Genomic DNA, 21,347 nt, shown 5'->3' with positions numbered 1-21,347 from the left:
CTGATGGATTTGCCAGCTTGTATCACCAAATCCATGCATGCTGGCTATTGCTATCTCCTAAAACTTTGCTAATTTTTAACTACTCTTGTTATGAGTATTTAGTCCTTTATCGTTTTTTTCGTAGATGGTCGGTAAAGATTTGCAAGACGGATATCAAGGTGGATCAACGTTATTTGCAAATGTGATGTGGTTTATTAGCTATCTCGACTCTGATTTCTCGATGTTAGTACATTATTAGTTTGGGCCCTGTAATGTTTTCCTTAACATCTAAACCTTTATCTTCTTTCTAGGAGTTGCAATTACCTTCACAAAATTTCTAGACACCTAAATTAGCTTTCAAAAATTTGTCTTTCTTGTGAATTTTTCCTTGCAGCCGGGTACACTAGCATGACCAACGCCCACAGGGATTTCTCGAGTAATCGGTATGTGCCGTTTGGGTTATACCGCAACTATTAAAGAACATTTTTCATTCCCCTTAGGACCTCAGTGTATGCCGCAAACACTGATGATGTCCAAAATGATGTAAAAGGTTCAGTTTCATCTATACTGGACTATTTTTAGCTAAATGTCTGACAAAAGATTTGGAATTGGAAGTTCAGACTTAAGATTTGAATTACCATTCTTGTTTGTGTTGAAGTGTTGTAACTATTCTTTAGATTGAAGATAATTAGATAGGGATTTTTTTTTTTTTGTAAAAATTTATGGATAATAGTTTCTACAACATCTTATGTGATCAAACAATTGGTTGGTGCCTCTCCTTGTACTGTTTCCAAACTCTGATGTTTGATAACTGCATAGAAAAGAAAAAAAACGGGTGCCGACTTCGGTCAAGGGAGGGTAGCTTTAATTAGAGATTTTTTGATCTTTAGAATCGGTGACCTTTAACTCCAAATCACAGTGGAGCAACTTACCGTGGTGCCAAGGCTCGACATCTTTTGTGATAGATAATTGCATGTCTCCACATTTTTCCCAAACCAAATAATCGGTCCGATCCTTTTAAATAGACATTACATTCAATTGCACATAGCAAACTATGCGTGCAATGGCATTCTGGTGAAAAAGCCAGGGGGTAGGAGGGTGCACGTGAGGTCAGTTGTGGACGGAGCTCTTCGATATGTTGCAAAGATCACCATGGCTACCACTGTGATTTCATCTGGGATGGCTAGAGACATCTGGAATACCCGTTTTGCTGCAGCAGCGTCCAGGTTTGTCCTTTTCACTTGGGTGCCCCTACCCCCAGCTATCTCAAGGTGGATTTCGACAGTAGTGCGTCTGCCGATGTTGTCAGCGGTGGAGTCAGCTTTGTGATTAATGATTATGACTCCAGGTTGATTGCAGCGGAGGGACGACTCTCTCCTGGCATAACTATCATTGGGTCTGAGCTTCGGACAGCTTGGGAGGGCATCATTTTCGCGAGGCATGTGCTTGGTGCAAGCAGCATATATCTTGAGGGAGACTCGACCACAGTGATTAACTGGATACGGGGAGAGGACCGGTATGGGAGTGGGCACCTGTTGCTGTGTGACATCTGCCGACTGGTGAGAGACTTGGACTCTTTCCAAGTAGTTCATGTATTCCAAGTGGCGAATAGGGTGGCAGTCCGAGTCGCCTCGTTTGTTGTTTGACATTCTAGAGTAGTTCTGTGGATTAGTGATGTAACTACTCCTTCATGTTTACGACATTTTCTCTTTTTTGATTCTAGTGGTTGTACTCATACACAAGCTGTTTGAGCTGCCGTTGTAAAAAAAAAATAAATAAAAAAAAAAAAAAGAAGAAGAAGAAAAGAAGAAGAAGAAGAAGAAGTAGAAAGAACAAAAGCCCGGGCCTGCACTCATGACCACTTAAGACCAAAAGACAATAATGCAATTTTTAGATGTTCTTTGGCTAGTTTTGGTGAAATTTTGCAACAAACGCATCAGAATTATAGCGACATTTTCTGAAGTTTGTGATTGGTGGGACAAGTGGTATCACCTGGTGACGCAGAAACTAAACATAGACCAACCAATTTTTCCTTCTTGGGTGATAGAAGTTGGGAATAAACCTGACAATCTTTCATTGTGCAGATGTAATTGGTGGCAGATCTTAAATCCCTACCTTGAGGGATTTTTCCTCACTTTGAAGTTTGAACTTTTGGAGACAGGAAGGAGTTAGTGAACTAAATTGTTCTTTAGTTTCCAGTTTAATCTGCCTACTGATGCCATAAGTCGAACATTATAGCCAAAGGCTACTCCACGCAAAAATTATTCATACTATGACGGCATTTTTATTTGAATAGGCATACAAAGGTGATGGTATTTTTGCTTGTAGGCTGTAGTGCAGGTCCTTCCAACCTTTGAGTTGCAGGTCCTCTATTTGCTCAGGAAAACAAAGATCAAAGAACCAAAATCAAGTTGGCAGTTAGGGGTAAAAGTACATCAGATAATATCCATTTGAATCTAGTTTTACATGTAAAACTATCCAGATATGAATAGAAATTTAAGCATCCGACTAATATTCGTATTTGCATCTATATCCGTAAAAAAAAATAGATATGGATATAGATATGGATAGACAACTATTTGATTCGTATCTGAATATCCGATTTTATTTGTAACCCTATTTAATTTTATTTAGTACTTATGAACTTTTAAGAAAAATAAATGACTATATTAACATGCTATTAATTTAATTTATCATCCACTTGGTAATGTCTTTGATTCCGTAATCTTAAACTTTAATTATCCGATTTATATTCGTATTTATATTTATACTTTCGGTATCTGATTTGTATCCGTATCTGATTAAAATAAATATGCATATAAATTTTTTCATTTGACTAGCATCCATATCCATATCTGTAATCGTCAATCAAAATAAATATGGATATGAACATACTAGCATCCGATCCATATTCAATCCAATTTCAGTCTAATTGGCAGGTTAGAATACTCCAAGATATATCATTCAGGTGACTTCAATGCTAAGTTCCATTTCGTGGCTGCTATATATATATATATATATATATGCCTAGATGGCTTTAGCTCCCAAGAAAGAACCAGCCTAGAAGGATTACAGGGAATCGAATTAAGATTGGTGGAGAGAATTAGTCTGTAACTGTAAGTGCGTCTTTATCAATGGAGAATCGAGTTGGCCATTTAGGTTTCCTTCATTTAAGGTCTGTATCAGAAGTCCTATCAGTACACTGTTATGACATCCGATACCAGACCCACCTTACATTCTGGCCTCATAATCTAAAGAAACTGATACCATTCCAACATTCTACTAGCACTATTCCGACAGCAGGAGCCAAAAAAAAAATGGCCTTATTGCTTCAGTGAATCTGAACTCCACCAAGTGAATATCATACTCCACCAAGTGAATCAGAGCACTACCGAACCTGTGGTTGGTGCTAATCTTTCCATAGCTATAAATACATCAGCACTAAAAAAATGGCGAGAAGTCGGAAACCATTGCATATCTTAAAAATGAGACCTGTGAAGATCTGTGCTCCCTATGTTGCCATGGTTGTAATCCAATTGGCTTATGGTGGATCAAATATCTTAAGCAAGCTTGCATTGGAGCAGGGACTAAGTTACTTCGTCTTCATCGTGTACAGGCATCTCATGGCTATTGCCATACTGGGCCCTCTTGCACATGTGCTAGAAAGGTACATAGATCAGCCAGCATTAGTGAAAGCTATCTCTCACTAATTCTAATGAAATGGATGCATGATTTTTAGGAATCAGCGACCTTCAATCTCATTCCCTATCCTCACCAGAATCTTCATTCTTGCATTATTTGGGACTACGATACACCAGAGCGTATACTATGCAGGCCTTAGTTATACTTCTCCAACTGTGGCCAGCGCCTTGAGCAATGTCATTCCAGCTCTCACCTTTATCTTGGCAATTCTGTTGAGGTTAGTACGGAAAATAATTTGAAGTTTGTTTAAGAACTGTTGCATTCCTGATAATACTTACAGAATTTGTGAACCTATCTGAAATTGTAACATGGATGATGCCAACTTTGCAGTGTGGAGACTTGTTTCATTTATTGGACTAAGTGTTATATATGACTGTGATGGATTTAGGCCAAAAGCAAGAAATACTGATTGAAATTGGCCATTTTCTTCTTCTTCTTCTCCTTCTTCTCCTTCTTCTTCTTCTTCTTCTTCTTCTTCTTTTGATGAAAGGCCAAAATAGACAATCAGACAGATAAGTATGCAAGTTTGGCAAGCTCCAAATTTTAAAATCTTGGTCTGCCATTTTGCTGCTTTAGATGAATGTGGCATGTAAATTTAGTTAAGCTGATCACTAGAATGACCTGATGCTTCTTTTTTCAGGATGGAGAAGGCCGGGATTAGGAGTGCAAAAGGGAGGGCCAAGTTCTGGGGTGCCATGATTTGCATCAGTGGGGCTCTCATGTTTACCTTTTGGAAAGGTCAAGCATTCAAGGGCTTTGTTAAGAAGCCTTTGATTATGGTACATGGCAAAGGTCCTGGCGATGAGACAGTGCATGGGAAACAGGATTGGATCAAAGGCTCTGTGCTCATTCTAACCAGCTATGTTGCTTTTAGTGCATGGCTTGTTCTTCAGGTCCTCAAACAGAGCCTCTTATTATCTATTGCACTCGGCGATTGAAGTGAGTTAGTATACTATAACTTGATGAACATGGTGGCAAAATTCTGGGATCCTTATGTTTAATGGGAAAGCTTTGATGAAAACTACAAGATAGAGTCAAACAATGCAAATAAAAATCAAGAAAGCGTAAAAAAAGGTCTTTTTTCCCCATCAGCACACAATAATTAGGTCATGCTTATTTGTTGATTGTCCACGATATGCAGCATGTTGGAAAACGAGTGCATATTATGGCTTTCATGGGTTTTTCCTAAGTTCTTTGGAACATAAATAAATTCTATGAGAAAATAGGAACTGCCAGTGAAAATCCTACTATGTCACTTACTGGTGGACGTTCAAGCTTTAAAGGTTTAAGATCTCACATGACAGATACCAAATAAAGATTAAGAAGTACTATAATTTGGTCATCAATTGGTATGATCAATAAAAACTCTACACAAATATAAGCATATGACATTACTTAAATGGAAACCATATTTTCGCAGATTGAAGGGCATTTTTGTAACACAAAATTCAAATTCTTAGATCCAATGAAACTTTATTAATAAACTTTTGTTTACCCAAAAATTAGATCATTATAATTACCTTCTTGTAAACCCATTAAAAATTTTACTTCTGCAGCCAACCACTTGTTAATAAGAAAGCAAGAAGGCATGATAGGAAACTTAATCATATATTTACTCAAGAAAATCATGATCAATGGACATTTTGTTTTCTAGAAAAATAAGTTAACTCTGCTACTGAGTTCTGAAGTCAGTGAGAAATGCAGGCAATGGTTTGCGAGGTCTACCCAGCCCGATTGTCGATGAACACCTTGATTTGTTTCTTTGCATCATTGCAATCTTTTGCACTTGCCTTGATCTTTGAGAGGAACGCATCATCGTGGCACCTGCACTGGAACATACAGCTTCTTACGATCATCTACTGCGTACGTCTTTCCCCCATCCATTTCTGTGGGACATATTTTAATGAACTTGCTTCCAAAGCAAATAGGAAGGTTCCTAATTTTCATAGTTCTTCAACTTAAGAAATGCAGTTTCAATGTTCATCATTTTAGGGGACTGTGATATCCTGCCTTGCATATTACCTACAAACTTTTAGTATTAGTGAGAAGGGGCCTGTCTTCGCTGCCATGTTCACCCCACTGCTACTTGTGTTCGTTGGCATCTTCTCAGCCTTCTTTTTCGCTGAACAACTTCATATAGGCAGGTGAGCAGCAGAAAAATGTAACTATTCATGTTAAGCTTTGCCTCTTACTTTTGTAAATCCACTTAAACATCAATTAAAATGATATGTCCTGATATATCTTGTGGATCCTGATTCAAGCATGCAGGACAGAGTTATTCTTTTTTTCTTTCTTTTTTTTTTTTCTGTAGCTTCTAATATGTTGCACTTGTAATTAAACCAGTTATCGCTATATATGTTCTTGCATTTACAGTACCAGTTGGAACTTGATTCCATAAGTCATGAATCCTGTTTACTCTTGTGTGATGCTAAAAGGGTTTGTTTATCTAACAATCCACGCTAGAGGATAACGGTAAGTAGATTGTTTGACCTCCTTCGATAGATCTGAAGACCAAGATTACTGAAATATGAAACACCTTCTAACCTAAGGGCCATTACTACATGGAGATAATAACTTAAAGCCATGGAAGTATGCAAGTTATGTTTGGGACCTGGAAAAATATTAGTGCTGCAAAACGTTGCCATATCTGCTCCATTATTAGGTTCCATAATTTGCACAGCTTAGTAATACCACAGCTTAGTAATAGATGGTATCTTAAAATTCAGATGGATGCTATGGTTCCTTTCAAATTTTTGTAATATACTAAAACATGAACATGTCCCAATATACAATATTCCAGTGCATGTGGGAAAAAAGTTTGCATCTGACATGCTTTGCATTTCATTCTGGGAATCTGAGAAATAAAGTCTACAGCAATGCATAACTCTGTCCAATGAAAAAATAGCAACATGCTCAGCTTTATCCGAGAAAAGTAAACAAAGGTCGTTGAACTAAATGCTGTGTCACTATAGTGTCCTGCTAGTCTGATCTAGCAATAATAAATAACTTCTCTTTATTATCTATAGTCGATACATAGAGCTTGAGGTAATCAGAAAACATTTCATTTAGATGCACACTCAGTTTGGTATCATGGTAGATAAAATGTGCATAATATAATCAGTATCACCTTTTCTTATGTTTTTAACCTATTGATTTATAATTGATTTAAGCATCCTTTTTTCTTTTTTTTGTTTTCCATGCAGCTTGGTCGGTGCCTTCATCATAATTGTAGGCCTCTATTGTGTATTATGGGGGGGAAGTAGAAATTCCAATGAAAATGGTGATAAAGAGCATGAAACTGAAAAGACTTTGCCAAAGTCAATTTTAGGTGTGCCAAGCAATGAGAACAATGATTGTCGCCCTACTTAGAAATGAGAACAATGACAAACAATGTAATGATTTCAATAGCCGGCAAAAGGTGGTCACAGTTTCATGAATTTTTAGCTCTTATTATTAGGGATTGTCTTCTTAGCAATAAGCTATTGCATAGCCTCAAGATTTGGCATTCAGCTGTAAGCAGCAACTGACAGAGGGCCTTCCGGTAAAGAGATAACTTCTTTCTGGTGTGTGGTAAGAAAATGAAGAACAGCGAAAATGCAAATTCTTTAGTTGTGCAAGGGGTGTGATTCTTGAGAAAAGCAGCTTAAGATATTCATAATAAATAACAAATTGCGCAAGTAGTACCAAAAGAACATATGGCCAAAAAAACCCACTTCAACTGACATTCAGGTGCCCTAGTATATTTTAAATTTTAAATTCTTCACTGTATTTCAGCTCAACTGACACTTCAAGCTACTAAAAACTTGGCAACCATAATATTTCAATAGTAAAATGGATAAATTTGTAAAGCTACATTTTTTTTTTTCAATCTAACATAAAGTGTCCACAAAATAAGAAAGTCCCAATGAAACTATATTTCAAAGGAAATAAATAAAAAAAGGGGTTCCAAGAGTTCAGAGAAAGATATGCAACTTTTCTTCCCATCTTTTCTTATTACAACTTTAAAATTTATTTGAGAATCTCCCTCCTCCATGCTTCTACTCATTGATTCTCTCATAATATAATCGATGATGTATCATAGCTATCAATGCTTCTTAGTTTTGTCATATGCATTGCATGTGCTAATAAATAATGATCTCTATTCTCTCTCTTCCAACCCAATCTTTTTTTGCCTTCCTTTTTCTAAGAACTAGGGTTTAGGGTAGAACTCCCTAAACCCTAGATTGAAGAATATTTATGACCCTTGTATTAAGGTTAAACCTCATGATAAATAATGAGGTAATACCAAAAAGTCCTCATATTTGGCCAGATTTTTGCATCAAACCTATGTAAGGAACTACAACTCAAAGTTAGGCATACATGCAAGTGCTTAGTACACACTGAGGTGTAAAACATTGCCACACATACTTTATTTTTGATTTGCCTTAGGTCCTCATATTTGTAGATTTCCTTCCTCTGAAATCCACATGGGTCAAGTCCATATCCTATCACCCCAATCTGCAGCTCATTAGGTCAGATTTAGCTTTAGAGTATCTTGAATCCTGACTTGACTCCACCTAATCTATGGGTTCCCACCAAGCCTCACACATCTATAAGGAGGCAAATGGGATTGCCGACTGGGTGGCTTCCTATGCGACCCACCACTTTGGTGGTTTTGTCTGAGTGGACAGCGGGTCTGTGCCAGGGCTTTTATATAGCCTTCTATTTTCTGATTTTGTTGGTCGTATTCACATCCGTAGTGTGTAAGCCGTCGTTGTACCTAAAAAAAAAAAAACCATGCAGTTTGCAAAAGAAGAAAGAAATAAAAAGAATCTAGCCTATGGCGAGCTAGTTGGATTCAATTGGTTTCTTTCAATTCAAGCCAGGGTTGAAAATGAGTGGGATAAAATCTGGTCGCATCCGTTTTTGTATCTAAATTGGAAATTTTGATATTCGACCGAACCTGGCTCTTATATCTAGTTTTGGATATTTGGTAAAAAATTAACTAAAATAAACTGACTAACCCAAAATTCTAGTTTGAATGACAAGCTCTCAATCACCGTAATTTGTGTTTCTACTATGTGGTAGTTAGTTAGTTTTTTTATTTAATTACATGTGTTAAGGTTATTAAATAATCGATGTATATAATGATATTTTACATTTTAATTATTATTTTTTGTGAAAACAAATCTTTTTTATTTAATAGAATAAAAATGATTTATTCTGTTTTTTAGGAATTTTAGATATTTATTGTTACAAAAATATAAAATATTAATTTCTTATAAGCTCTTAGATAATTCTTAGTTATTCTATTTATGCTATAATTAAAATGTAACAATAGTATTTTCACAAAAAAAAATAATATTTTTATCTCACATTTTGATTTTAAATAAGTTTTCATTTTTGTTTTTTTAATACAAATTTGGTTGGACCAATGATATAGACCCTTTATTAGGTCAGTTTCCATGCGCGTCTAATAACCATGTCTTTAGATTCCTAGGTGTGCTATACATGTGTGCCTTAGTTACATGTGATATTTCTTGTTACAAAAATCTAAAATATTAATAACTTCTTTATACTTCTATATTTATATATAGTTTTTCTTATAAGCTCTTAGATAATTCGTTGTTATTCTATTTATGCTATAATTAAAATGTAACAATTGTATTTTTCAAAAAAAAATAATATTTTTATATTATTTTTTGATTTTAAATATTTTTTATTTTGGTTATTTTAATATAAATTTGGTTGGAGCAGTGATATAGATCCTTTATTAGGTTAGTTTCCATGCAGGTCTAATAACCATGTCTTAGATTGCTAGTTACATGTGTATTGTGCATGTGGATCTACATAATGAATTTTATTTCTATCTTTGATGGTTATATAATATTGTTGGTTTTCATCATTAAATTTCACTAAAATTTGATGTATATCTAAATATCTAATTTATATTTGTGTTTGAACAGGAAAAAATATAGGTACAAATAATATTTAATTTATATCTATATTTTTTCAAAATAAGAATTAAATATATTTAATTATCAATTTATAATAAATATGAATATATCAGTATTTGTTTCGTTTTTGGGCAAATTCAACCGGCTCGTTTGAGTTGTTGTCGTCCGACCACAGTACGTTGCCTCTTCCGTTTTAATTGATCCGTCTCCGTTTCTCTCTCTTCCTCCTCCTCTCTCTCTCTCTCTCTCTCTCTCTCTCTCTCGAAGCGCGAATAGAGATGAAGCTCTCCTTCTCCCTCTCTTCCAAACCCTCAAAACCCCCCCAGGAGATCCTTAACGGCGGCGGCAAGGCGGAGGACGGCGAGGCCAAGCCCCAATTCGTCACCGTGTTCGACCCCGCCCAAACCCTAGATGCCCCCGCCAAGCTCGTCATCCCCCCCATCCCCAACGTCGACCTCCGTCCCACCAAGAAGATGAAGAGCCTCCTCCCCACCGCCGAGGACGACCCCTCCGCTGCCGCCGCCTCAGAAACCCGCTTTGTCCTTGACACCTCCACTGGCGACGCCCCCGCCTCCAACATCCCCTACGGCCTCACCCTCCGCTCCAACGGCGCCGCCACCTCCGCCGATTCTAGATCCCAGGAGGAGGACGGAGACCGCCACCGCGCTGCCTCGGTGGAGGACTCGATGCTCAGGAGATTCAAGGAAGACATGGAGAACCTCCCGGAAGATCGCGGCTTTGACGAATTTAACGACATCCCAGTCGAGGGTTTTGGTGCTGCGCTCCTTGCTGGGTATGGGTGGTCGGAGGGCAAGGGGATCGGCCGGAATAAGAAGGGCGATACCAAGGTCGTCCAATATGAGCGGAGGGCTGGGACCGAAGGGTTGGGATATGTCCCTTCCTCGCGTGATCCCAAGAAGAGGAAGGGCCAATGGGTTTCCCAGGAGGAGAAGGAGAAGCAAGAGAAGGATAAGGACAAAGATAAGATTGTTAGGGTTATATCAGGACGGCATACTGGCATGAAAGGCAAGGTTTTGAAGGGTTCAGTGGCCTCCAAGATCCTTTTGAAGCTGCTTGAGACTGGAGAGGAGGTCAAGCTTGAAGGTGATATGGTTGTTGAGTTGGGCTCCGAGAAGGAAGAGACATTCTTGAGGAGATTGAATGAATTAAGGGTTGCGGAGAAGGATGACAAGAGGGAGGATAAGAGGAATAGGGACAAGAGGAGGGAAGAGAAAAGGGGTAGGGATGAGGAAGTGAAGAAAGGTGAGGACTTGCACCAGAGGTCGAGCAGTGGCTGTGGGGAAAGGAGCAGAGCAGTTCGATGGCTCAAGAATCACATTAGAGTTAGGATAATCAGTGAGGATTTCATGGGAGGTAAGCTGTTTCTGCAGAAGGGGGAGGTGGTGGATGTGGTTGGCCCCACCACATGCGATATTGCAATGGATGGGAGCAGGAAGTTGTTGCAGGGAGTGGACCAGGAGATCCTTGAGACTGCACTGCCCAGAAGAGGGGGACCGGTCCTTGTGCTCTGTGGGAAGCATGAGGGTGTCTTTGGAAGCCTGGTGGAGAGGAACAAGGAAGATGAGACAGCTGTGGTCAGGGATGCAGACACTCATGCTTTGATCACTGTGAGGCTGGAGCAGATTGCGGAGTATACTGCGGATCCAAGCTATATAGGATATTGATCCTTGTAATGCTGACAACATTGCAGCAGCTGTTTTTGGGCAGAGGTAATTTTTGCTATCAATTTATTTTCTGGTAAATATGTTTTTATTTCCCCTTTGTCCTGTCATTTGAATCCTTTAACAGAGCATCACTTAATTAGAAATAGGAATTATCTAGAAAAATGATGCTATCATTTTGTTATTTCCATCATAATTCAGTTATCTTTCACAGATATGAACCATAAAATTAGAATCCAAGGCTTTTCTTGTGAACTGGTGCAAAATTGATAGACAAAACATTTGAAAAATTTTTCCATCAAGGATACTTGATTGTTCTTTCAACAATTAGACTGTGAACTACATATCATACTCTTATTATATTCCTTTTTAGGCTGTTGTTATGTATCTGAAAATTTAATAGCAAATGTTTTAACCATCATAACACAAAGGTTCAAAGATGAAAGGATGTGCCACATGATGACCTTGTGGGCCAAAATGTTATCCACAGACCTTTTATGATTTCTTTGCATATTTAGGGTATCTTCAAGCAAAATGATAAAGTTAAAGATGGATGGTTTGAAACTTTTGGTCGGGTGAAAAGCTCTGGTGTAGATTGCCAAAGTGCAACATGTGGGATTTGATGGGAAGAAAGAACCAGAGGTATTTGAGGAAGATAAATTGTAATGAAGCCAAACTTAAAGACTTCTGGCCTGAAGTAAATTGATTACCAAACTTTTGGGAACCATTTCAATAATTCTATTAACAGCAAAGCAGTACCCCCCCCCCCCCCCCCCAAAAAAAAAAAAAAAAAAAACACTTTCTTGAAATAAGTTAGATGAGGTATATATTTGTATATCAAAGGGTTAGTTTCTAAATTCGCTTCATGGGAGAAAATGTAATAATGTATTCAACGACTATATTATAAATGTTATAATTAAAGGAGACTGGTCTACATCATCAATGACTTTTGGTGTTGCTTCTAAGAATATAAAAAAATTGCTTAAGTTTTTGAAGCCTTAAGCTGAAGTACTGGAGCATTATGTGGAAGGAGATGATAAAATGATGGTTATATAACCCAACAACTTTAACTGGTTTTACTTATACTTTTGAGGAAAACAATTCTTCTTATTAAAAAGACCAAAGGGAACATTCAATTTAAATTTCTGGCGGACTTTGGAGGCATAATATTTAGAAAATTGAAAACATGAACTATTTCAAGCACAAATATAAGTAGCCATGAACTTAAGTTTTAACAGGTCAAAAAGCCAACAACATTTGTGTGTTCAAGTCAATTGTTTTATCTTTCGTTACCACCAAAGGCCATACTATGTGCTACAATAATTGTCTTCAATTGACATACATTCCATCTCATTTCATTGACATATGCATCATCAAGAAGTGCAAATAATGTTGCATTAAGGTTTATTAATTTGGTTGTTAGACTAGGTAGGATGACCAAATTGGACAATTATTCAAGTAGATTTCTTTTGGATCTCTGCTGTAATTTCTGAGTGTCTGAGATCACTTGCGGGATGATAAGGGGTGTGGGATGATAGAGGGGAGAGTTTTAGCTTAACAAATAAGGGGTTTATTGCTTTCCAAAAAAATTGTATTTGAGGTCAGAAGTTAACAATTGTGATAGGGAGGGATAGGTAGAGTCTTTAGAGATCTGAGTATCTGAGATAATAAAATCAGTATTAGGCCTTAGGTGTTGGCAATGGGTTGCTTAGTTTGATCTTAGGGGACTGGATGTGGCTATGAGTTTTAGGCTTTGTTCTTAGTACTTGTGCAGCTAGACAGAATAGGTCTGCTGCATATGTTTGTTGTAGTAAGTCAGCAGTGAGAAAAATAGAAGGGACGGAATGATGAAGTATGATGGAGTAAGTTAATAGAGGAAAGAAGAGAGAAAAATTGAGAAGGGAGAGGGGGAACAATGTCCGAGTCAAGGTCGGAGGAACCGGTACCAAGCACCGTATCGGTTCTCCGGCGGCACGAGCTGGTACGGCTCATGCTGAGCCTGTACCGATGAGCAAGGGCACGATACCGTGGGAGAGAGAAAAAGAGAGAGAGAGAAGGGGGGAGAGGGAGCGCCGGCGGAGGCTGCGACCGGTTTCTCTATTCGAACGAAACAAGGGTCCGACCGTGACTTAAAAAATTTTGCGATTTTTAAGTGAAGTCGGCAAATCGTTTGTTGACTTCAGTTAAAAATTGTAAAATTAAAAAAATTCAGAATTTTTAAGTGAAGTGGGCAAGCGATTTGCCGACTATCGCTTGCCGACTTCACTTCATTTAAAAATTCCGAATTTTTTTAAGCTGTGGGCAGACCTCCATTTCGTTCGAAACGACAATAAATCTCGTCGTTAAATTATTTAAATTTTAATAATATTTTTGAATATTCAATATTAATAGAAATATTATTAATATAAATAATAAATTAATATAAATAATAAATACAAAATGCATCGTTCCAACTATTACCAACCAGGGGGAAAATATAGAATGAGCGTGGGGTAATAATTCCATATTGATCCGAATCAATCCATATGCCCACCGAAATGTATTGGGAATTTTTTTTATGCGGGACTACCAGCCAGGTACATACGACCAGACGCACTCAAATCTCGAGTCTTTCCCTAAGATTTCGAATAGCTGTCCCGAATTCAAGTTGATTATGTTTCGCTTCTTCCTCGGGAGAATCAGCCGCGGCCTCACCTGCCTCGGCCTTCGCCGGCGCTCCCGATCTCTCCCTCTCTCTCCCCCTCCCCCGCCCGTTCTCTCTTTTCTTTTTTTTCTCCGGCTTTGATTCTTTTATGCTCTTATGCTTAGGAGAAGAAAGAAATACAGGGAAACCTTCAAATCTCAACAACCATATTCATAGAACTGTCAGTGCTGGTCCAAGAGCAGATGAAAAGGATAGCGAGCTGATAGGTAGGTTGATAGCCAGCCATAAAAAAGCATGTTAGAATATATAAATAGATCCAAATCTTCATATCCTGATAATACGTGGAAAAAGAAACATATAATGATATTAAGCTAGTCGTCAGATCCTCATATGTGCTCTGACAAAAACTTATTTTAGGGATTAAAATACCCTGCTGCATACCAGATTAACATTCTTTGATTATCCCTTCATATGGGTCCTCTTGAGGCCCAAATCAGGTTTATTTGAAGTCTTGACCTTTTAATATATCCCCTGTTAGTTGGTTATTTCTATCAGCATAAGCTGAAGAAACATTATAGATTAGTATGAAACTATGAATGCATAAATTATATGAAGCAATTGACAGGAAGATATGAACAAAGTATGAAGTATTTACAGGATTATGTCTTTTCAATACATCTTTGAAGTGTTTAATCCATTTAATTATTACCATGGTTAACATCGTTACAGTTGTATATCATGTTCTTCCTGTTTCATTACTTTTAATACATGCATCCTTCTGGCTGAGCCCCATTTGCAAAAGGTGGTCTTAGCATCTATGTAGATCAATTCAGCCAAAATAGGCAACTAATGCCATGATTATTCTGTTCTTATCTACAAACAAAATGGAATCATTTCCTTGTAATCAACACCCTGTATTCATGAAGTCTTTAGTAGCTAGCTTGGTCTTGTGCTTCTAGACATCTCCATTTATGTCTTTTTAAGGTTTCATTGGTGCCGATTTGGAACCTATTGGCTTGCAGTTTTGAAGTTGCTTCACCAACATTCTTTTTCTTCATGCAACCAATATTTGCAACTATATCATCAATCCAAAACTCTTATTTTTCGCTCATAACAATTTCAAATGACCAATATTATAATCTTCATCCTCAACAATCTACATGAAAGTTTCTCTACTTTATGTGATTTGGTGGAATAATTGAATCTCTTCAAGATGAGGTCTGATGGGATAGTTTACTGTCTGAGACTTTCAAATTTTTTCTTTGTCAATTTGGAATTATGGTGTTTTGTGATGCTGCCATGAGGGTGGGGGGCATCTATTGACAAAGCCCCTTGTTAATTGAATAAGCGATTCCACTTAACCAGAAAAGTCTTGAATTGGATCAACTGTCTGAGAACATCAAAACTTTATAGAGTATTATTTTTTTTTAGGACTTGGGTCTTTTAACTCCACAATTTGAAAGATCAACCTTAGTACCTTTCCCAACATAAAATCATGCAGGTTAATGCAAGCAAGAAATGCAACTATTTATTTCCATCAGAGTTATCATTGCCCCTTGTTTTATATTCCTGGAATATTAGTTTGAGTAACACTGGTAAGGTATATGTAGGTGTTTTTAAGACTTAGACTAGTTATGTTAAATAATGTAAAAGAATACATGAAAAAAAGAAGATATCTATAACCCATACACATCTGTATCAAATGGTGGAGTAGCCAGTTGAACTGCTTTGAAGCTGGTTGGACACACCATAAGTTCAGGCTCTCTCTCTCTCTCTCATATGAGAACATAGTAAAGCATTCAAACTGAATCATTGTTTTGACTTGCATAGCTGCATTATAATCTCTCAGTATGCCTTGGACTATAATTGAATTGCTTTTTGCCCTTAGAGTGAAGTGAGTGGACTACAGAACAAACCTATAGAAGAGGAACGTGATGAATAAGGGAAGAAAAGCCAAAAAATGACCCTGTGATCTTTGTCTTGTCCCCATTGCATTTGATAGCTGTACTTCGAACAAATTTTGGAAGCTCCATCGTCTCCATAAAAGTGGTGGCATTATTTGATAACGAGCAAGCAGGGATCAGTTCTCTTATTCATTTTCTTTTTTCATCCTCTGTGATGAATGAAATGATTGGAATGGTATGTTGTAGTGTCTATAGCTTTTGACTTGGATTTTCATTGTTAAATATCCATATTCAAGATACTCTGACCTGACCTTCTCAGTGTTCTGCCTTCTTTCCCCAAAGAGGAAACTGTATATTCAGCGCCATATGTGTAATATGAAATGATGTTATAGCTGATAATTCAATACAATAACTGTGGAACTAGTGGATAAGATTGAGTTGTTAAAGAATTATTTAAAGCTTGAGCTCTGCCGTGGGCAAAGAAAACATATAAGTATGTTTATAATTGGATTATGAACATTGGAATTACCTTGTTAAAAACTTGCAATATTTTTGAGCACAAAACTTGCCATGTATCCAATCTTACCAGGGTTAGGGTTTGGGCAAGGTAGTTGGGTTGGGGAATGGGTAGATGTTAGGTAAAGGTTTTAGGTTTATGTTGGAGTTAAGGCAGCTTGGATTGGGGTTAGTAGGGTGGGGCAGTGGATGGCTGGCCTGCTAAGGATGGTGCTGAGCTGCGCACATGTGCACAGCTGCATGTATACGCACGTCCATGCATGCACAGCTGCATGCATATGCATGTGCACGCGCAACATGGAGAGAGAGAGAGAGAGAGAGAGAGAGAGAGAGAGTAGCTACTATGGCTGTCACCAGTTGATGGCTGTGGATGATGGCAGATCGGGACAGAAGAGGAGGAGACAGGAAGAATGTTTGGCAGAGGAAGGGAATTGGAAGAATATAAATCATATTTATTTATATAATAATGTAATCTGGGCAATATTGTCAAAAGCAAAAGGCGCCTTAAGGCAACGGCAACCCTGTATTGCCTGAGACACTAGGCGCCAAAAAGGCGCTTGCTTGAAGAAAGCAAGTCACTAATGTAAAAAGATTCAATAAATATTTATTTCTATCCCACGCATCCGATAACAATATAGGCATTATAAGATATTCAAGTTTCAACATCAAAATCATAATTGTCTTGTACGTCAGATATTGTGTTTTGCATCTTTCAAAACATCACATCAAAATACCACTTCCTATATTACCATGTTTTTGAACAAAGTTAGCAAAAATTAACTATTGGACATCCTTGAATAGCTTCAAAATTCAAACATGATAGCAAAATCCCACTTCCTAAAACATATTTGATGTTTTTAAACAAAAAATAGCACAAAAAAAGAAAATCATTGAACATCCTGGAGTAGCCCTTTATTTATAACAACTCGATTAAACCAAGGTAATTGTCAAAGTAAAGCTATTGAACCTCTAAAAGAATAGGCAAAAAAAGAATAAGAAGATTATTGCTGAATATTGGAACGGCGCTTGACTGAATGCCGCTTGATTTGTCCCAGGCACTTTCTAGGCATTACCTTAGTAAATTCCCTCACCTAGGGACTGTTGTGGCACTCTGGGGTGTCCTTGCATATCTTGAGCACCCAGGTGGGCACCCGGAGCATCTTTGACAGCACTAAATCCGGTTGGATCAACCCAGAGTCGAGCTGCCAACTGATTACTAAGTTTGGTAACCAGGGCTGGCTATTATCAGGCTTCCATGTCATAGATGCAACCTAAACCCAACCTAATTGGGTTGGATTTGGTCATATCTGCTCTTTGGCAGGTCTAATAGCTATATATTTATGCAGTGCTCTTTTCTTTGGTATGGATTAGAAATCTAAGACTCTTTACCTTTATATGCTTTATTTGCAGATAACCTTCATTTAAACTCAATCTTGGGGTCCTTGGGTCCATCTGTCTTCTGTTATTCTCATGGGTATTTCACCATGCTCATCAAGTAAAAAGAGAACTATTTAAGTGGATTTTGTCTACTGATCCAACCGTGTTCTAAAGTACAAGCATATTTAGGTCTCCTTGGTGGAAAGTGTGGATGCCAGAAACCAAGAAAAAAGGCCACTAAATATGTATCATCCTTAACTTCTATATGGCCTTTTGGGTTTTTAACCAGGAATTGAGAATACAGGTGACCGAAAAAAAACTGTAATTTGTCTGATTATTGGAGCCACTTGCCAATGTTGCCTGGCAACACATAAGTGTTTTCTGAAAGCCCATGTTGGAAGTACCAAGAGCCTAAAGATGATACCATCATACTGTTTCTTACTTTCAGATAAATTGTTGTCTCAAAATCTAGTGGTTGAAGCGTTTGAAGCTCTCATTTTCATTTTTCCATCAAGTGCCAGCTACAATTCAGAAATTATTCTTACTAGGCTCATAGAACTTGCATGTGTGATGCACATGACTGGTATGAGAGGTTGGCTGTGAGGAAAATAGGAGAGAGATGGTCTATTACTTTTTTCCGGCATTGTTCACTATTTTAATTCTATATCTTGAGGACTTTGATGTGACTGTGAAATGGATATGTGCAGATTCCATTGTGCTATGCTATACCAGATGCCACTTCAACTTGCATATTCTGTATGTTGCAGAACCTTAAAACAGAGTCCTCTGAGTAGTATCATGGTTTTTCTTGATGCGGTATCACAAAATACGGCACCTCTTGTTCTTAAACTCAGATTATGAGGCAGCATTAAAATTTACTTGTTCCACATTCAGGTTTTGTGTTGACTTTTGTTGGAATGAAGGTTCTCAGAGGTTGTAACTTCAAACGTTTGTAGTTGGAAACATGATAAAGAACCGTACATTGACTGTGGGCATGGTCTTCAGGGAGGGAGCAGCAACATGTAGGCCAATGCAATGCTTGTATGTTTTTTCTGCTAATAAGGCTAAAATTAGATTGAAATCTGGCAAGATCATGACAGTTCAAGGTGTACATGAGATCCTATGTTGCATCTTATTTTGGGTTCATTATGTTATAACTTAAATTATTTCAAGTATCATATGCTGCTTGCATTCATGGTTTAAGTTTATTCGTATAAATATTTGGATGGAAAACTTTAGTTTGTATATATTTGGTTGGTAAAGGAGCAGGTTGATAGGAAATTTGTCTACATCACCTTATACAGTGGCCCTTTATCTTTGCAACTTAGTCTTCCTTTTCTTTTTCAATTTTGTGTCCATATAACTGATTTGACATATAAAAGACTTTCATATGTTTCCATCATTTGGTGACTAATTGCTTGTTCCAGTTTTAGATCCTGAGAGGTGAGCCCTGGCAAATTATCCATCAATATATGGTGCATAGTTCTAGCATCTCTTTCAGACAATCAGGATATATATTGAGATCAAATATGCAGATCAGGCACATTTGATGTGGTGCCTTAGTGGCATTTTTCTCTGCTCTCCATCATCCCAATCAAAAATCATCACCTTTTTCTAATTATGAATGTGCAGCATAGGAGGAGAGATGATGATGAGGTGTTAAGAAATAAAATTCCGTTATCAATGTTACAATGTCTCTGTTTTTCAAGATTGGATTACTAAAAACTGGAGACAGAAAGAGGTGCTTTTTGGTGGGACAAATTTTCAGCGTGGATCTTTTGTATTGATTGATAATGGTATTTTGATTTTCATTAGGTACTCTTGCACTCATTGATGTATCTAACGTAATATCAGATTGTTGAATTAGCAGGTTCCCTATCAGATTTGCTTAGTTGGGAATCTTGAACCAAAAGAATACGATGTTTATGAGAGCTAGTTCCAGAAGCCTTTGCAAAGACTTAGAATCATCACAAAGCTTACTACTATCTTTTGACATGCTTTAGATGCTTGAAGTCAACTGGCAATTAGATGCTCCTATGGACCTGTAAGAGTACAAACAGCTATCACATGATTACATGTAGCAATATCATGAGATGAATGCTACAGTGGGGATAATTGGACTGCTGTATTAGCTTAGTCGTGTTTTAGTGTTGAAAACACATTCCTTTGCGAAGTTGCCAATCCTTTAGTTGCAACATTTGCTTCATACTGTTTAGCTAATTACAAGCATACCTTCTATCTTTCCAGCCTTTTTATCAGAGAATTCACAGACCATGAGGAGAGCGGACCAGTCTCAAGGCATTTTCCACCAAAGTTCAAATCAACGTATAGCCATAAGCAGTAGACCTTGTCCCATAGGGATCCTCATATGCCGAGTACTCCAATTTGTATTATATTTGTTATTGTTTGTTTATTTATTTATGTATTTATTTTTACATCATTTTCACAACTTTCATTCATGTTTTTTAGGTTTTCTTATTTTCTGCTTCCTTAAACAAAGGTCAAAGTACTCAGATTCCCTGATATCTTAGATGTACAGGCTCATATGGCTTATTCAATTCTCACTCACTTATATCAACTTTGTAGAAATCTGTAGCTCCTTGTACATATCATTTTTAACGAAATTTGATTATACATTCACTTTGACATTCTTGTCTCTGTTAAATCTTACTTATTCTTGTTTTTTCGTCCAACATTCAGGATGCTTTATTGATTTGGCTATTTATTTATTTATTTTGGCTAGGAAAGGTCAAGGCCGAGGCTACATTAATGCTTATAGGAAAATAAAGAGCACTGAAACTGTTGGAAACTGAATTAAGCAGTGTCGGAAAATTATGATCCCAATGGATGGACCGCCATGTTCTAAATTGTTTCCCGGAGACTATCAGATTTATTATTTTCCTGCACACAAGCAATGCTTTCAGAGGAAAATGACCATGGCAGGATTATAGCGCGAAAATTGGGTTTTCTCCAGGGTCTGTGGTATCTGACTGTACTTGGCCGTATTGATTATATTGTACCATTCTATATTGTATCATGTCATGCCAGAAAAGTACTAGTATGGTATTGAGTTTCAATTTGATATACGAACTGAAGTACCAATTGGTATGGTTTTAATCATTTTTAGTTTTAGTTATTTTCAATATCAATTATTTTCTTGAGTAATCACTAATCAGTAAATAAAAGATAAAGATATTTGCTAATGAAACGTGTGATGCTTGTGTAAGATATCGCACGTTGTTACGAGGGTAGACCAGATGAATTATCGTGAGTGCGATCCTAAACAAGTAAATATTGATTTTTTTTTGTTTTCTTTCTTTCAAAGATTCAAGTAAATATTTTTTTGATACACTTTGGGCATGCCAGACATTGAATACCAGGTTAACAGAAAACACGGTAAAGAAAAATCAAGAAAAAATTGCTGTTCTTCAGCATCGTATGGTGTTAATGGGTGAGTACTAGTGACAAAATCCTAATGGCAAAAAGTGCAGTCTGCTTCCATGTCTCATCAGGTGCCGGAGCTTTAATTGATTTAATTGTAGATCACATTTTAGAGGAGCAATATTTTGTTCTCACAAATTTACCCGATGCAATCTGCGGATGTGCC

The 21,347-nt window shown here is 37.3% G+C and overlaps 2 protein-coding genes across 11 annotated transcripts; both read left to right on the top strand.

Moving 5' to 3' along the window:
• Positions 1-3,024: 3,024 nt before the first annotated feature.
• LOC103703597 (WAT1-related protein At5g64700-like) lies at positions 3,025-7,287 on the top strand. Its single transcript, XM_089929666.1, has 6 exons — positions 3,025-3,646; positions 3,719-3,898; positions 4,322-4,574; positions 5,386-5,544; positions 5,674-5,825; positions 6,885-7,287. Exons 1-6 carry the CDS (start codon positions 3,429-3,431, stop codon positions 7,048-7,050), a joined length of 1,128 nt encoding a protein of 375 aa, XP_089785792.1. The 5' UTR covers positions 3,025-3,428; the 3' UTR covers positions 7,051-7,287.
• Positions 7,288-9,782: 2,495 nt separating this feature from the next.
• Positions 9,783-20,860, top strand: MOS2 (D111/G-patch domain-containing protein). 10 transcript variants are annotated; one of them, XR_015976352.2, is made up of 3 exons: positions 9,799-11,347; positions 18,635-18,781; positions 20,489-20,860. XR_015976352.2 is itself a non-coding variant. In XM_026803130.4 (2 exons), the coding sequence occupies exon 1, from the start codon at positions 9,896-9,898 to the stop codon at positions 11,300-11,302; it is 1,407 nt and encodes a 468-aa protein (XP_026658931.3). In that variant the 5' UTR covers positions 9,783-9,895; the 3' UTR covers positions 11,303-11,347; positions 20,489-20,860. The 10 variants fall into 10 exon arrangements, 8 of the variants coding, with proteins under 8 accessions (XP_026658931.3, XP_026658932.3, XP_088574521.2 ...); XR_015976351.2 differs by having other exon boundaries at positions 20,484-20,860; XM_026803130.4 differs by lacking the exon at positions 18,635-18,781 and having other exon boundaries at positions 9,783-11,347.
• Positions 20,861-21,347: the final 487 nt, after the last annotated feature.

Source organism: Phoenix dactylifera, chromosome 3 (assembly GCF_051530095.1).
Source record: "Phoenix dactylifera cultivar Ajwa chromosome 3, Ajwa_hap1_PhDact_Kaust_v1.1, whole genome shotgun sequence".
Lineage (NCBI taxonomy): Eukaryota > Viridiplantae > Streptophyta > Magnoliopsida > Arecales > Arecaceae > Phoenix > Phoenix dactylifera.
Note: the sequence above shows the minus strand (reverse complement) of the source record. Positions and strands in the feature narration are given on the sequence as shown.

Bases quoted from the DNA above. Each gene is read 5' to 3' on its own strand.
- MOS2 (XM_026803130.4), top strand. From the start codon at position 9,896: ATGAAGCTCTCCTTCTCCCTCTCTTCCAAACCCTCAAAACCCCCCCAG.
- LOC103703597 (XM_089929666.1), top strand. From the start codon at position 3,429: ATGGCGAGAAGTCGGAAACCATTGCATATCTTAAAAATGAGACCTGTG. The intron at 3,899-4,321 runs GTTAGTACGGAA...TTCTTTTTTCAG, and splicing joins ATCTTGGCAATTCTGTTGAG to GATGGAGAAGGCCGGGATTA. The intron at 4,575-5,385 runs GTCCTCAAACAG...TGAGAAATGCAG, and splicing joins GTGCATGGCTTGTTCTTCAG to GCAATGGTTTGCGAGGTCTA.